This window comes from Eleutherodactylus coqui, chromosome 5 (genome assembly GCF_035609145.1).
Source record: "Eleutherodactylus coqui strain aEleCoq1 chromosome 5, aEleCoq1.hap1, whole genome shotgun sequence".
In the NCBI taxonomy this organism is placed as follows: Eukaryota; Metazoa; Chordata; class Amphibia; order Anura; family Eleutherodactylidae; genus Eleutherodactylus; species Eleutherodactylus coqui.
Window position 1 is genome coordinate 100,266,658 of NC_089841.1, and position 17,034 is coordinate 100,283,691.

General features: G+C 40.2%; 1 protein-coding gene across 1 annotated transcript in view; it reads left to right on the plus strand.

Moving 5' to 3' along the window:
* Positions 1 to 345: 345 nt before the first annotated feature.
* The window catches only part of VCAN (versican), a 108,858-nt gene continuing 92,169 nt past the window's right edge, over positions 346 to 17,034 (plus strand). The window contains exons 1-2 of the mRNA XM_066602961.1: positions 346 to 590; positions 11,431 to 11,506. Of these exons, the coding sequence (XP_066459058.1) occupies positions 11,437 to 11,506 (70 nt within the window). The 5' untranslated portion in view covers positions 346 to 590; positions 11,431 to 11,436. The remainder of the gene's footprint in view (positions 591 to 11,430; positions 11,507 to 17,034) is intronic.

The following is a 17,034-nucleotide window of genomic DNA, read 5'->3' on the forward strand; positions in this document are numbered from 1 at the left end:
AGCAGTCCATGTTGGTTGTAAAAGGTGCAAAAACAGATGTTTATGATTAAAAAAAAAAGAAACATTGCTAGTTGTAATATTATAATGTATACTATGTTGTTGGATTAGGATACAAATCTCTATGTGAGTGGATGTAGAGGTTTCCAGGGAATACAGTATGAAGGGCTGGTATTAAAGTCTGAAGTGCTGGGAGGGCTGGGGCTGTAGTTGGGATCTCCTTGGACTCTGGGAGGGTGAGTGAGCCCTCCTCTTACATTGAGTGCCCCTCCTTCCCACTGTGCTGACGGTGTAATGATATAATCATGAGGGGTGTCAGATCCCGCATTTGAACTTGCAGCCAAACAGACTCTGCTTCTTCTTTCACTAGGACTCTGTACAGACACAGGGTGGGAGAGAGCTCTGTCATCAGCTGCAACCAGGAAAGCTATAGGGTGACTGATAACAGCAGCACAGAAAGACAATAGCCCACAGAGCATCCTCTGACCCAGGGACATACATAGGCAGCATCCAGCAGCAACTCTGGACTACTGTACATCCCTGTATAACACTGGACTTGATGAAGCTAAGACAATATTAAGTCACCTTTAAAGGTAAACTACTTTTATTCATTGTGTGCTTAGTGATAACAGGTCAGTACCAGTTATATGTAATAGGAACATTAAGATTTTTTGGGGGAAAAAGGCACTGGAAAGGGTTAAATGTAGCATATGGATAAAATTGATAGTTGCTTTCAACTTTTTTTCTGCATTGTTCCGTCATACAAAGAACAATATGTCAAGGTGCCGTAGAGATGCAGGTCTGTTGAGGATGTATGGAGAGGTGCTTGTCTATATCAGAGATGACATCTGGCAGGTCATGGGCATATCTGTAATAGAAAGAACTGGGGTACTATTCCTGGAAAGCTCATTCTCCGCTTGTATAAGTCATTGAGATCCCAAAAAGTCTAAAGGATCTATAGGAGTAATCAACAGGGAACACCCAGACAAGAAAAATGAGGTGCTTAGTATAAGGGGGTCAATGGACCTTGAAGTAACTGCACTACACAAAGCAGAGTCTTAGACAAAGACTTACAAATATAGCAGGGGGAAGGGAAAATGCTATGCACTGAATGATTAGATGGATGGATGGATGGATGGATAGATAGATAGATAGATAGATAGATAGATAGATAGATAGATAGAAAATATAGTGATTTTTGCACCCACACATAGGAAATCACTAAAAAGTTGATACTATTTCTTGCACACATCACTGCAGCAGTGGACACTACAATGCTCTATAGTTTTAAAAGGAGTTTCTTTAGTTTTGTACTCACCAGATTAAATATTGCTACTCCAAATCCTCTTTGGCAGGGGTCAGCTCCTGTTACAAGTTAATGAGTACATTTCTCATAGATCCCCCACAAGTCTGTGTACATTGACCGTGCTGTGTGAACAATGTACATCCTAAGAAGCAATATTTACTCCACAGATGTTACACTGTGTTGCTGCATTTCAATAGAGCCTTGTAAAGTAATGGGAGTCAATTCAAGGGTAGCAGGGGTTAAAGATTTACTCCAGGCAAATAGCAAAAAAAAAGTGTTCTAACAAAGAAAGTCAAAAGCTCTATGGATTTAGGGCTGCACTGGTAGCTGGGCTCATTTCTATGAGAGTCACAGCACTAAAGGTATTGTTCTGGATCAGACCCTGCACTAGGATGTCTAGGAATGCACGATCCTGTTTCTTCTAATGGGAAGCACGACCCCTGCTGGAAAAGAGGAGAACTGCTTTCCGCAGCATCTTGCAGCAAATCTATTCCAACACGAGGATTTTACACACCCCCTTTGTGTCAGCTTTTGCTTTGCATCCTTTATTTAATTTCTCTCGGGTGATCTGCATGATAGAAGTCCATGCATGTGAACTGTATTATCCCATCCTTAAAACAGTGTTAAATGTGAAAGTATTTTTAAATCAATTTTATTCTAATTGACTGTATTTGCATATAGATACTTAGTCAAAAAGAGGGATCCAGTGCTATATCTCCATACTGGTACCCTATATTAAAATAACAATAGCGTACTGGAATAGGAATGCATGGAGGTGTTACATGATGGTATGACACACTGCAAAGTTGAAGAGTAGCATGTGCAAAGCAGAAATCAGCTTTCCGCACCTCTTTAAGTCCCATGGGACCGCTGCTATGACTGAAGTAAGGAAAGCGTACTTGAAGTGGTGTCCTTCTGCTATGATCTATGCATGGAGCTATTGGACAGTGCAGTCTATGACTGATTCTATCATTGTGGGACTGTGTTACTGAATGGCAAAGCGGTAACTTAGCACAGATGCAATGCAAACGGCTAGTAAGAGGACGATCCAATCAGAAGACACTGCAAATTTCACGTGAACGTGTGGGTTGGAATTTGGCGCGGTTGCCTCATTGGACCTGTGTTCATCCCAGGATCGGTACCCAAATCTCCTGCAGACAGCAGTGAATGACTTCCTGGATGATCTACTACTATGTTAGCAGAATGAGGCCACTTTGAGGATCCTTTTCTTACTTCAGTCATGGCAGCGGTCCCATGGGGCTTAGAGAGACACAGAAAGTGGATTTCTGCTTTTCACATGCTTCTTTTCAACTTTGCAATTGGGTTTTACTTTCTATTTGTTATAGGGGCCACAACACAAAATTGAAATTCATGTCCCAGGGCCCCCAGGGGCCAGTGCGCCATTCCATTGTGTAGTGTATTCATGCCTTCCTATTGAAGTACATTATTGTTATTTCTATATAGGACACTAGTATTAAGATATAGTGTTGGGTCAGTATTTATGACTGCACCCTGTATATTAATCTATAGAAGAAGTGGGTTAAAGGTAGACTCCTGGATGTAGAATTATAGTCTGATACATAGTGGGACTTGTAGTTCCACATCTGCTGGGAAATCCATTTTATGCTGTAATTGAATGTGCTTATGTTTCACCCACCTTCCTCTCTGCATATGAAAACCATTTGCTTCGGGGCAGTAGATGGCATTTTAGCAATATTCATGCAGAATGTACCCAGAGGAGTGCATACATCCTTAATCCCATTGAGACTTGATATAATGAATGCTAAAGTAAGGAAATGACAGAGGAAGGCGACAGAACAGAGGTGTCCTGTGAGTGCAGGGACTGGGGATCCCGGCTGGTGTGGATATGATTTCACCTCTGAGAAGATGCAGTCCCAGATCAGTCTCATATAACAAAAGCCAGCTGTCTCTATGAGCCACAGATAGGGCGGTGACTGCAAACAGAGGTGGGAGGGAGGCAGCTCTGCAAAGCTAGGCAAGATCCGAGGAAGATCCAAATTATCAGCCGCCACGTGGATTTATGACACATAGTGGAGCTTATAGCCATTAGTTACTTTTTCTGCAGGAAGCATTTAAGAAAAGCTGTTGATCGCTACTATGTATCTTATCCAGTCGCAGTGATTTTTTTTTTACCAAATACTGTACGATTACATATATTACATTGACTCAAAAAGAGATTTTATTACACATGGCAATATTATACTAAACAAGAAACGCAATACCAAAACATGCTTTACTAACAATAAACATAATAAGGATAGAGATGATACATCTTGTGTTCAAACTGTGTTAAGGCTCCTTTCACGCTGGCGTTTTGCTTCCTTTGAGCCTTTTTCTCTATTCTGTTTTTGGGGCAGAGAAAAACGGAATTAAGGGCTTCTTTATATGAGCGTATTTATGCGTGTGTTTGCGTGTGGAAAATATAACAGAGAATAGAACCGATTGATTTCAATGGGTTTGTTCTCATCAACGTGTTTTGCGCACAGACTTCATGCAGGCAGTAAAAAGTAGGACCTGCTCTAGTTTCCTGCATTCTGCGCAGCAAAAGTCCCATAGAAGTCTATGGGAGGTGTACAAATACGCAAGGGAAAGAGTGTGGCACTGCGCAAAAGGCAGGTAAAAGAACACATCTGGAGCTCATTAGGCTTCAACAGCCATTAGATCCACTGAAAGGGTGTGTCATGTGCACGTGTGAACTGGCACTGCGAATGCAAAAAGTACAGTCATATGCGCTGATACAAGTGTAATTCTACCTCAGCAGCCTCGTTTGTGCACAAAACATTGCGCATGGTCACGCCTTTTTGCGCATAGGCTTGTGTGAAGCCTTCTTAAAACTGAAATAAATGTTTCAGTTATTTTACTCAATGTTACATGTGAGCGCAATGCAATTTTTTTTGCTTGCCAAAGGAAAGAATGGGCAATTGCCCAAAAATAGGACATACAGTGATTTTTCTCTCTTGGGCCATCAGTCCAAGAGAAAAATCACTCATGTGAATAAAAAGTTTGAGATACATGTGTTCTTTTCAAGTGCGAATTCCATCCGCAATCAGATGCAACTCGTGCAGGAAACTCACCTGTGTGAATGTACCCAATGCAATCTGATTTATGACTGGTTCCGGTAAAAAACGGAATTAAAATGGAGCTAAAGCAGACTGAAATCATTCTGTTTTTTTTGACAACCCATTGAAATCATTGAGGGGAAAAAATTAAACATTTATTGCAATTTTAGGGCAAAAGCACATGGACGCATGCGCTAATACGCTGGCCGCTACAGAGCGTATTAGCACCATTTTTTTGACTATTCAAACCCTGCGCTATTGCGCATGAGTTTGTAAAAAAAAAAGGGAGAAGATAGGTCCTGCCGTTTCTTTCTCGCATGTAGTATTAACGCGCGGGAATCTTATTATTGGAAACACACCATTGAAATAGGGATTTCATATGTGCAGCAAATATGCATGATACATGTGTGTTTGCTGTGTGTATTGCGTATTATGTACGTGAGAAATACACACCTAATACGTATTAACAATACACCCGTGTATGTGAGACCTGAAAGGAGCCTTATATTGTTGTTCTAGATGCCCAGGGGAAAGATTGTTGTTCTAGTTGCCCAGGGAAAATTTTAGCTAGACCACCAAAGACACTATGTATGGGGGTCATTTGCTTTAGAAAGGACAGCTCTACCCCTTCCCCCATCTATAGGTGTTTATTTAGTATTAGAAACGTTTTCCTTTTAAATGTTGATGGAGCCAATTACACATAGTGAGTTATTGTATAACCAGAGTGTTAGGCACATGTATTGGGGTCACTACCTTTAGAGAAACACATACATAAAAATCCATAGAAGTCCACATTATCACCACCCACTTAGAGGAAACGACAGAGCTTGACAACTGCTTATTGTTAAAGACCACCAGTAACAGGGGGGGGGGGGGGGGGGTGTGTGTGTGAACGTGCAAACTTCAGGAGGAGGTATCTAAAGGGGGAAAATAAGGATCAGAGCACTCTTCATCCTCTACAAGGAGAGGTAAGGATTAGACTGGGTCATTGGAGCAGCACCATTGACATTGTTTCCATAGTCTACATTGAATTGCCTATCACTGAAGGATCCTCAAACAGCCCATGTGTAGAACACTCAATGAATGACCCTGACATCAAAGACTTGAGTTGCATTTTACAGCTGGATTGAAAAGACCCTTGTGCTATAGAGAGCAGAGGTAGGCAATCTTTCTGTATGTCTTGAAGTCTCTGTATGCATTGCCAACCACAAGTAGGAAACCTGTTGAATCTACAGATGTAGTAGAGCTGAATTTGTTATCTTTTGGGCAGGATTGTTTCAGCATAGCTTTGATATAGTAACTACTGTATGTTTATCAGCAGTTCTGTGTAAAACCACAAATATACTCCAGTGTGCCAGATGATTAACTCTGCTCTGCTACATCCTTAGCTGTTGCACAACCAGGAGTTTCTGGATGCCTCTGCTGAGCTCTAGGATGCTGCAGGTTTTGGCTTCACAGCAGATGAGACAATAGTGTTTCCGCAGCATTTAGTTTCCGTAATACGTATTGCATACAAAATGATACAAAATGAATGCATGACTGTAAAGACTCAGAAGAGGTAGTTTATACCCTAATTCTTTCCCATGGTCTTTAAAGTGGTTGTCCAGGGTTAGAAAAACATGGCTGCTTTCTTCCAAACACAGTGCCACACTTGTCTGTAGGTTGTGTCTGGTATTGCAATACCAATGGAGCTGAGCTGCAATACCACACACAACCCTATGGACAAGGGTAGCACTGTTTTTGGAAGAAAGAAGACATGTTTTTCTAACCCCGGAAAACCCCTTTAACTTTGCCAGGTAGTTATGGCATTGTACAGTGCATGTAGAAATGAAATGGATATGCAGTGTATTATAAGCCACAATTAGAAAGTGATTTGAGGCATTCTGCCAGCTCCTCACCACAAGCTGGATGGTTACTGCAATTTTCCATGTACTCTGCATATGTATAGTGGCCAATTAATGGAAGCCCCTTAAATGATACATGCCTTTTCAATTAGTTTACAACTAAGCTAGAAAAACCATAGATTAATATATGATATATAGAGGGTGTAGTCAAAAAGACTGTTCCAGAGCCATATTTAAATACTGGTGTCCTATATTGAAATAACAATACTTGAATGGGAAGGCATGGATGCGTTACATGATGAAATGGCACATGGCCCACTTGGGGCCCCAGAACATGGATTTAGAAATTTGTGTTGTGGTTCCTGTAATAGATAGAGAGTAAAATCCATCTGTAAAGTTGAAGAGAAGCATGTGAGAAACATAAATCCACTTTCCGCATCTCTCTTAAGTCCTGTGGGACTGTTGCTATGACTGAAGCAAGGAAAGTGAACTTCAAAAGGTTTCCTACTGCATGGAGCCATTGTTGGACTTGTGTTAATTCTCTCAATGGTACCCGAATCTCCTGCAGATGACGGTGGATGACTTCCTGGATGATCTGCCTCTATTGTAGCAGAAGGAGGCCACTTTAAGTACACTCTCGTTATTCCAGTCATAGCAGTGGTCCCACAGGACGTAGAGAGGCATGGAAAGTAGATTTCTGCTTCTCACATACTATTCTTCAACTTCTCTATTGAGGTTTATTCTATATTCCTTACAGTGCCCCAACACAAATTGCGCGTGTGCCATAGTATCATGTAGCACCTCCATGGCTTCCTATTAGAGTATGCAGTTGAGGTTTTGAAATAGGACACCAGTATTGATAAATAATAATAATCTTTATTTATATAGCGCCAACATATTCCACATTGCTTACAATACAGGGGAAATAACACAAGACAAGAGTTACATGAAGTAATCAATTGATGGAAATAGTAGGGGTGAAGGTCCTGCTCCAATGAGCTTATATACTACAAATAATGGGGTGATACAGAAGGTAAAGAGGTTGGAGATGTGCACAGTATAGTGAGGTGGAGAGTGAGGAATGCTATACACACAGACAATGGTCAGGCCGTATAATGGCGGAATCGGGATGACTGCACTGTTGATTACGGCTAGCAGGGATTGCAGTCTGTGGGACAGGAAACATGTTATCAGGAGGAGTACAGAGGGGGTTGGTTTAGGGGATATGGTATGCCTCCCTGAAGAGGTGCGTTTTTAGAGCACGCCTGAAGTTTAGTGTGTCAGTGCTTGCCCGGATATTCTTTGGTAGTGCGTTCCAGAGGACAGATGCTGCTCTGGAGAAGTCTTGGATGCGGGAATGAGAGGTTCGAATTAAAGGGGCACTCAGTCTGATTTCATTAGCAGAGCAGAGGGCGCGGGCTGGGTGGTGAATTGAGATGAGGGAAGCAATGTAGGGCGGGGCAGTGCTGTGGAGAGCTTTGTGGATGAGGGTAGTGAGTTTAAATTCTATTCTGTATTTAACGGGCAGCCAGTGCAGAGATTGGCACAGGGCAGAGGCCTCCTAATAGCGGCTGGACAGAAGGATGAGCCTGGCGGCCGCATTCAGGATTGATTGGAGAGGGTAGAGTCTGGAGCAGGGGAGGCCGGTCAGCAACGGGTTGCAATAATCGAGCCGAGAGTGGATGAGGGCATCAGTGAGCGTTTTTAGCGTGTCCACGGTGAGAAAAGGGTGTATCCTAGAGATGTTCTTGAGGTGCAGCTGACAGGTTTGGATGTAGGGGGTGAAGGAGAGATCAGAGTCGAATATGACCCCAAGGCAGTGGGTGTGCTGTCTGGGAGTTATGGTGGTGCCACACACTGAGATGGAGATGTCAGGATGAGGTCAGTAAGTAGAGGGCGGGAACAACAGTAGGTCAGTTTTTGAGAGGTTTTAAATACTGCTGGATCAGACTTTTTGACTATATCCTGTATAGATTTGTACTGTATAGTTCGTGTATCCATAGCCTAGTATAATGTATAATCACAAACAGCTGTCTTAACAGAAGAAAATTAAAGGAAATGTGCAGATATTGATATGGGATATTTTGTATCAAGCAATGGATACAAGGGGCTATCACTTTTAATATGTTCACATGATAAGAAAGATTCGAAGCAGCTTGAACCAGGCAGTGAAAGTGGCAGTGGCACCATTTAATAAGTCATCCCCATGAGAAAATTCATGAGAGCCATAAATCAGCTTATATCAAAAGATTACACATTGTCTAATTAGAGAACAATGCATAATTTGACATGTATTAAAAACACTATATTTGAATGTGCAGTAGACACAACACTCCAGATGTTTCCATTCATTTGGTTGGATAATTAATGACCTATTCTACTTTCTTTTGTATCAATTCTTTAGTTGTACAAAATAATGGTTAATAAGACTGAGAAAGGAGTGGTTTGCGCCCTGCCAAGTTTCCTGGTTCTTTCTCTGACATCACTTCAACGCACTTCTGCTTTGAGCTGAGTAATCTGGGACAGGCTGGTTGCTAGAGAAGTGCAGCCTAATAAGCCCTTTAGATCATGGTTGTTTGGCAGTCACCCCCTAGCAACCAGTCTGTCTTGCATGACTCAGGTGTTTAGCTGTGAACTGGGTTGGCACTGTGTCAGCAACAGAGAAAGGAGAAAGCAAATTGGCAGCAGCGAAACCATGTCATTACCTTCCCAGTCTGTGCTATTAATCATTTTCTCAAGAAAAAATGACTTGCACTCACTCGGCACTAAAGGATTCCTAATTTGGATACTTTTTTACCATCCATATTGTACCTGCAATTACACACTTACAACAGCTAGCAATTCATATAACAGTTTATTTAAGGCATGTTCCAATCTTAATCATTTTTGGCTCTTTCCATATCTTCCATTAACTTTAATGGAGAGGGCTATGCACAATTACGGCTATCTTTCCATTGGAGTATATGGAGGAAGGTGCAGCTGGCGAACAAGAGTCACCAGTCCCCCTGTTCTCCTAATAGATTAGGTTTGCAGAGGGGGAACTTGCACCTAATAGGCATTCATGGCAAATATAAATGTGGATGACAATACCTTGCGGCACAATAGTCAAGAAGCTAGTGGCAGAAGAACTGGTCTACACTACATCAGATCTTCTTTTGTGGGGGGTTTCTCCAGGAATTTGTAAAATGTAGAACATGATGGAGAAAGGAAAGCAAGCAAAAAAGGCTGACTTGTAAAATTTTCCTCCCAACAGTTGGAATTAATCCTTTGTGTGAAGAGAGTTCTTGCCGTAGCATAACTCTCTAGTAGATGTAGAGAGTCAGCAGAGAAGCAGAATGTGATGTCAGAATATGTGAACCATGCCAATGTGCCTATAAACAGTTAATATGGCCTATATTGGAATTTAAATGGCTCGTTTCTTTCAAAAAGAACCCTATTGAGTGATGGGATCACTCTTACATAGACCACTGAACTTTTTGCTTTGCTCTAAATTCATCCATTATTGAATTAAATTAATTAATTGCTACATATTATCCAATGTAGCTATTTCTTCTGGTTTCTCTATGCATAGTTGGGCAAGTTGCAGCTAGATACTCACATACTGTATATGCCATTACTGGTTAGGATTTGGAAACTGCATTTTTGACAGATTATGCTTAAAGTGATCCTCTGGGTCTGAAGAAACAAAGATGGCTAAAACTCTTCTCTGACTACCTGATGCACACTGTCTATAGTATGCATTGGTAATCTACATGCTGATCTGACTGGAAAGCAGTGGTTAATCAAAGCAGGTGTAGTGTCATAGACTAATACACAGTGCGCATCAGAGAAGCTGGTGTAGCCATCTTTGTTTATCCAGGCCCATAGGGTCACTTTAAGCATTGGTGGGCAATCTGTCTACTGTTTTGTTCTGGCAATATACAGATGGGTGCAATGCCATAATGGGACTTTAGGTCTCTAGTTTTGGTATTGCTTTTAATGTTCCGGGATAGTCTGGAATGACATCGTGACTTCAGCCTTGGGTCACATGATGCATATGCTGGCACATGCACATTTCATTTGGCCTTGGTAGTCCAGGGTTAATTATCCCTTCTGCTGTTTAGCTGCTGTGCTGGCTGGGATGATTGTCAGCTCAGACATTCAATCAGGGTCTTTCTTGTGCTATTTAGTCCAGCTCCTCTGAACAGAGGTGGCTGGTTATACTGCTATTGTACCAGTCACACGCTGTGTCAGAAGTGTCTCTAGTAAAGTTTATTAGTTGTCTAACATTCTGTTGCAGAGATTAGACAGCTTTGTATTTTTAGCATTTTCAGATTAAGTGATTAATTTAAGTTGTTGCCAGATAGGCTTGGATTGGTTCCAGTCTCTCTTCCATAGTGGGGTTGCCTTGTTTGGGACAGGTGCCCCACTTGAGAGACTGTTCCAGTTTGGGCAATTCTGGCCCTTGTAGTTCTCTGTACCATGTTATATTTGGCTTAATTATTATTAGTTTCTTTGTAAACATTGATAGTATCTGCTTCCAACTGTGTTCCATTCTCGTGTCAGAAACTAGTCAACTCTTTTTGTGTAAACTGGTTGTACTAGCCATGAGAGATACTCTTCCTCTGTGTCTCAGTGGAACATGCAGTACAGCATGTATTAGAGCAAGCTCATAGTAATCTTTTTGGGCAACCAGTAAGCTTCCTTTGTATTTCTTTTCCTTATGTATTTCACGTAATATAGCACAAATGCATAGAATTTCATCCATGGTACTCATATCGCAAGATAAGCTCATAAGGACATCACCTAAGCATTAATATATTGCTATCCTTATTGTTCTTCTATTTAACAAGCTGTGATGCAAGTACCTTTCTGGGTCCAGTCTCAATAATGAAATCAAGATCAATGGCCAGAATTTTACTTGAAACATGGATTTTTTTCAAGGTGTTTCCTTTCCTCACATCTGTTTATTGTCACTGAGCAGAACACGAGGTTCTCAGCCGTCCTCTCCCTTAGCTCACGTCTCTGACATCATCATGGGGAGCAGGCCAAAGCAGCTGATTGTCAAGAAGTCTAGTGCTCCCACAGACCAGTTATTGTGAGCAAGAAAATACATGCAAGCTTGTTTGAGACAAAATAGCTTATTAGGTTTGTTTGTGGCCAAAATGTCAAGTCTAAAACTGAGAGTCATTACTCAATATAAGCTTTCTTTTTTGTCTTCTAGGTCAATATGTTGTTAGATCTGAAATATATATTTTGGATATGCTCAGCATTCCATATTTCTAATGCATTCCGTGCAGGTAAGCAACTCATTTACTAAATTTATATCTTAATTTAACATCTTTTTTTTAATAAACTGATTCTCCAATGGGATTATGGATCTTTTCTTCCTGCAATATGATTATTATTATACAGTAGACCGATGGTTATGCCTCAGAGTGTTAAGGCAGCAGAAATGCAGTCCTAAGCTCTCGCTCACGACCTGAAGGTTGCAAGTCCAATCTCTGCGTGGTTAAGGTAGCCAGCTCAAGGTTGACTCAGCCTTCCATCCTTCTGAGGTCGGTAAAATGAGTACCCAGCTTGGTGGGGGAGTAATAAATAAATTACCTGAAAGCACTGAGGAATCAATTGGCGCTATACGAATAACAAGATTTATTTTTTTAACAAGATTTTTTTGTCTGTATATACCCTATAGTCACAAGTTCTACAATTATTCTACTAATTGCTTTTTGACTTGTGTAGGTAATAGATGGGTTGTGTTGCTCTGGACTCCTTATCTTTAGATAAAACACAGAGTGATGCCCAATCTGAACAGTATGGCACATGGACATCATAATCTCATTTGGATTGATACCTACAATAATGTTTCGCTAATAGTTTAAAATAGGCATTTAATGGTCACTAGCTTTTCAAATGACTTGTGCTTATGTGACATTCAATGTAATAACCAGCAAAAGTGCAATTTACTTTATTTACCTAAAATGTCATCTTGATGATGAAAAATCACTCTAAAATGCTGCCAATTAGAATGTCCTAACTTGCTGTCCACTGCCTGTTGTCAAGTGATGTTACCTCTGTTACTGGAGACAGCACAATAGTAGAACAGGAAGATAAGGAGGGGAAATAGTCATCCTGCTTATTGAAGTCTATAAAAGCAGAGGAGAGGATGAGGATTAAAAGCTGAGACTCACACAGGTGTAATGTTAGAGCTAATTGTCATTGATCTACTGCTATTTATTTTCTACTGCTCAATACTTATATATACTGTTTTATATGATGATGTTATTTGTCTGTGTGTTACAGACAGCTAGGGAGCAGAATCTGCAATTTTCTCTGTGTACAGTCTTTGTAGCACAACATAACAACAGGCTCCTCCCAACAGTTCTAAGAGAACAGAGAATCAGATACATGCCCAAAGGAGGGGAGAAATTGTACTAAATGCAGGAAACAAGTCATATAATGCCCAGAAATAGTGTTATTCCTTATGTATATACATGGCAGCATAGTCAAAAAAGTCATCTGAAAAGTTAAGTATACTTAAACATTGATGTTCTCCTGTAATGGGAGAATTTCTATTGGTACCCTAGGATGGTATCAAGATGAGAATGTGCTCCACCATCACTGGTTTTAATGGACAATCATTCATTTAATTTTCCTGCTTCTGCCCATCTTCTTCACCAATTCCTTTCCTTATTTATAACACATTAGCCCACATTTATTAAAACTTGTGTATGTCAGTCTAAAACAAGAAGAATACTGAAGTCATTTGAACAATATTTATTAAAAGGTGCATGCTTCAATGCATTTGGTACCTTTGAGACTGTCTGAAAGCCAGAAAATCAAATCTACACCTGCTATGTGCCAAAATTTGCACTACTTGTTGGTTTTCGGCTTAATGCGTTTGACTTAAACTTGTAGACCATCCCAGTCTTTGCTAACCACACCATGTTTTTGTCACTTTTCCAACTTGTGTAGTTCTCTCTCCATACATCACATATATTTTAGGTTTCGATATTCTTAGAAATTGTGTGTCCTTGATGAATATTGAGGTCAGATTGGAAGATGACCAACATTGTGCATATGTACAACTTTATATTCCCGGCATTTATTGTCCCTTCAGTGTGGCTTATATAGTAATAATGATCTGGTGTGACACTTGGAGAAGGATTAAGATGTTATAATTCTGTGAGAATTTACAATTAGTAAAGTATTCCATGGCTTCAGCTCTGGCAATTACAGACAGTTAAATTCATGCCAGAGAGAAAAAAAAATCTTTCCTTGGTATCTGGAAAACTAAACTGATTGTTTGAGCAAGAGGTAGCAGACGCATTATTTCCAATTTTAAGAGTTTCATATTTTTCCATCCTTCATTAAATACACAGCAGTTCATAAGGATTAAATGTGGACCTGGTGGAACAGTAAAAAATGTGGCTAGCCTTGTGCTTTCTTGTATATTCTTTCCTTAGCACGTTCTAGGAATAAAAATACAGCGCAAACATTTGCTGTATATAGTCCTTGCTTTAAAAGCTCTGTCTAATTTGGAAATCCGATTTTTCAAAAAGCCTATTAGGAAATTCAATAAAGGGGGGTACCCATTAAGGACTAGAGCAAAATGTACCTAGAAAGAGTGTCTCTATACATTACATCAAGTCTACTGATTTTAACGAGAACTCTGTAATACATCATTTCCCCTGTGGTGGCGCTGCAGAAAAATTGAGCACTTGTGGCCAGATTCTTCTGCAGATTACAGTTGGCCACTTGGAATCGAAGCAGCAGGATGGACTGTTATCAGCTTATCCTCAGGGGACCTTTCTAAAAAGGCAATGCCTTTAAATTCTGTTGTATTTGCAGAATAGTCTTGTGTATTAAGGGTCTTTTTACATTTAGTAATTATTGTTCAGATTATTGAAAGCATATCTGAACAATAAGCTTTCAATATAAATGCCTGTACTATCTGAACGACGAACAATAATTCATTCGTTGTTCGGATCATGCAAGCATAAAAAATCAAAGGGAAATCGGCCGGTGTAAACAGGTAAACATTCATGTATTAACAACTGCCTGTTTACTGTGAATGAAGGTGGGTGGGCCACAACAATCCCTGGCCCGCTCTGTTTCCATTTAGTGAGCGATGATCACTCCATATTCGACCAGAATGTTCGATTCATTTTGATGTTATGGTGGGTGAAAAACCAAACCCACAGTGACAGGCAGAGGGGGACATGGGACCCTGTTCTTGAGATCAGCAAGAGTCTCAGCAATATGGATTTGGAATAAGTTGTGATTCTAGTACAACACCTTTAAGACTTCCAAACACAGTAGCCTACAGTCATCGAAATCTGCTAATTTCGGTGGGACTGGACAACTCTCAATCTTCCTCAACACATGATCTTGATGAAAAAAACTGTTTGGAATTGTTGAGTCTCACTGCCAAATCCTTTTGTTCCTTCTGGAGATAAGCCACTGCAAGAGCTTCTGGATGCATATTATCTCCCTCTCTCCATCTAAAACACATGAACACTCCAGTAGACTGAGTCTTCATGTGTTTCGGGGAGAGGGAGATAATATGCATCCAGACAGCTCTTGTAGTGGTTGATCTCCAGCGGAAATAGCAGTCGTTGGCCCAACATCTATTGAAGTTCTATGGACAGTTTTCTAAGTCAAAATGTTTAGTAGTGGTCCATAAAAGCCAATCTGATCACTGAAAAATGAAACCTGAACTGAGAATCTACATGAAGACTAAATGTCTCAATGATATAATGGCTATGCTGAAATATTTGAAAAGTATCACATTTTCCTATGTTCCATAAAGTGACAAGAGGCACTTAGCAGTATAATGCCATCACACTAGAGCTGTGTTTAAATGAATTTAATTAACAAAGAAATATTATTATGGGTAAAATTGAGCGAATAATAACAGTCATGTTCATATTTGTAGATCTGATTGAATTATGCATGAGAGAACTAAGTCTATAATTTAATAATAGGCAGAGATCTAGTTAAAAGGACTAAACATACTGATTTAACCACATCTATTGAATGAGCTATAATAATTCCTCAAGTGCTGGATTGTGAGCACAATTACATTTGCCAGGAATTAAAGAAAAGATCTGCTTAATAATTAAGCAATTGAGGATTTGGTCAAAAACGCGGAGATTACAGTGGAGCTTAATGGGCCAAAAAATGTCTTTAGTGCTGTTTAACAAAAAATAAAATACTTTTCTTAAAAAGGCAGTTGTGAAATTGGGAAAATGAGAATGTGGCCAGGAAAAGGGTACATTAATTTACTGGCAGGTAGATTCCTATATTGGATTCCTATGGAAAAATAAACAGTTTATTTGTTAATGTGGGTTCTACTTCTCACCTTGAACCTTTACTAAAGGTTCCTTTAAATGCATCAACTTTTAAACCAGTGATTAAGGATCAATGCTTTAAATAGCCCTTGCCAAGGATCTGAAAAACTTTTTCATTTGTGCGATGCTCATAGCTGACTGGGAGGAATCACTTCCCTGTTGGGCAACAAATGTTGCTAAGGGGTGATCTAAGACTTAGTTAAAGAGGCTCTGTCATTAAAAAAAAAAAATCCTATACTCACCTATTCCTCCCCAGGCAGTCTACTTACCACATCTTCTCCTCCCTGATCTTTTCCTGTCTCCTGCAGTCCCTCCGGGCACCTCACCTCCAGCCGGATGGATCCTCTTCTTCCTGTTGTGTAGTGTACATTCTCAGGATTCTGCTTCCTGCAGGTCAGTGTATGCTATGTCACTAGTTCAGAGCCTAGCAGTGAGTGCTGAGCTATTACAGAGACTGTGCATTTGCGCGGTCTCTACAATATATCAGCATTCCTTCCTAGCCAGTGAATGCTATGTCACAGGGACATAGCATTCATTGCCAGGCAGGAAGAATGCGAGCAATGCACGCTTTATAACAAGAAGAAGAGGATCTGGCCGGCTTGTGGTAAGCTGACATGGGGGACTGGAGAAGAACAGCAAGGAGAAGATGCGGTAAAGAGTCTGCCTGGGGAGGAATAGGTGAGTAAAGATTTTTTTTTTATGACAAAACCCCTTTAACCTTTTTGTATTGATGACCAACATGAACTTGAATTCAACAAAATCTGCATGGAAAACTTCACATCGCATTCTACTGTATAAACATACCCTTAACATGTTAGGATACCTTTCTGTGTCACAGTTTAGCTTTTCAATAACTTTACAATGGGTTCTGTTGTGTTAAGATAACAATAGATTTTCAAGATAATAATACGAGCATCCAGTTAATTGCCAAACAGTATCATAATTCAACAAGATCCAGAACTAAGCTTGGATGAAATAAGAAGAACCTAAGGGCCTTTTTACATGGCATGACCTGTCGGTCACAGATGCCCGACAGGCCATCCCAACGATGATCGTTCCAGTGATTTTACACAGGAACGATCATCGATGATTAAATAGAGGCGAAGTAGGCCGGGGACTCCATTCACAGTCAAGAAGCAATCGTTCATAGATGAACCACTGCCTGCTTACATGGGCCAATCATCGTTCAGTTTTTATGCATGCATAAACTGAATGAAGAATGTAAAATAATTAATTATTGTTTGTCATTCAGTCAGCGCATGCATTAAAACTGAATGACAATCATTCAGATTCTCACTGAACAGGGGAATTTGAATGATTTATCTGCCAGCGTAAAAAGGCCCTTATTCCATATATTGACAAGCAGAATATTTACCATGCATTATAGGAAGATCATTTCAAAGGTATAAGAATAGTATGCTTTCATTCTGCTCTACTGTTATATATAAAAGATCCATCTTTACTAATACGGCATA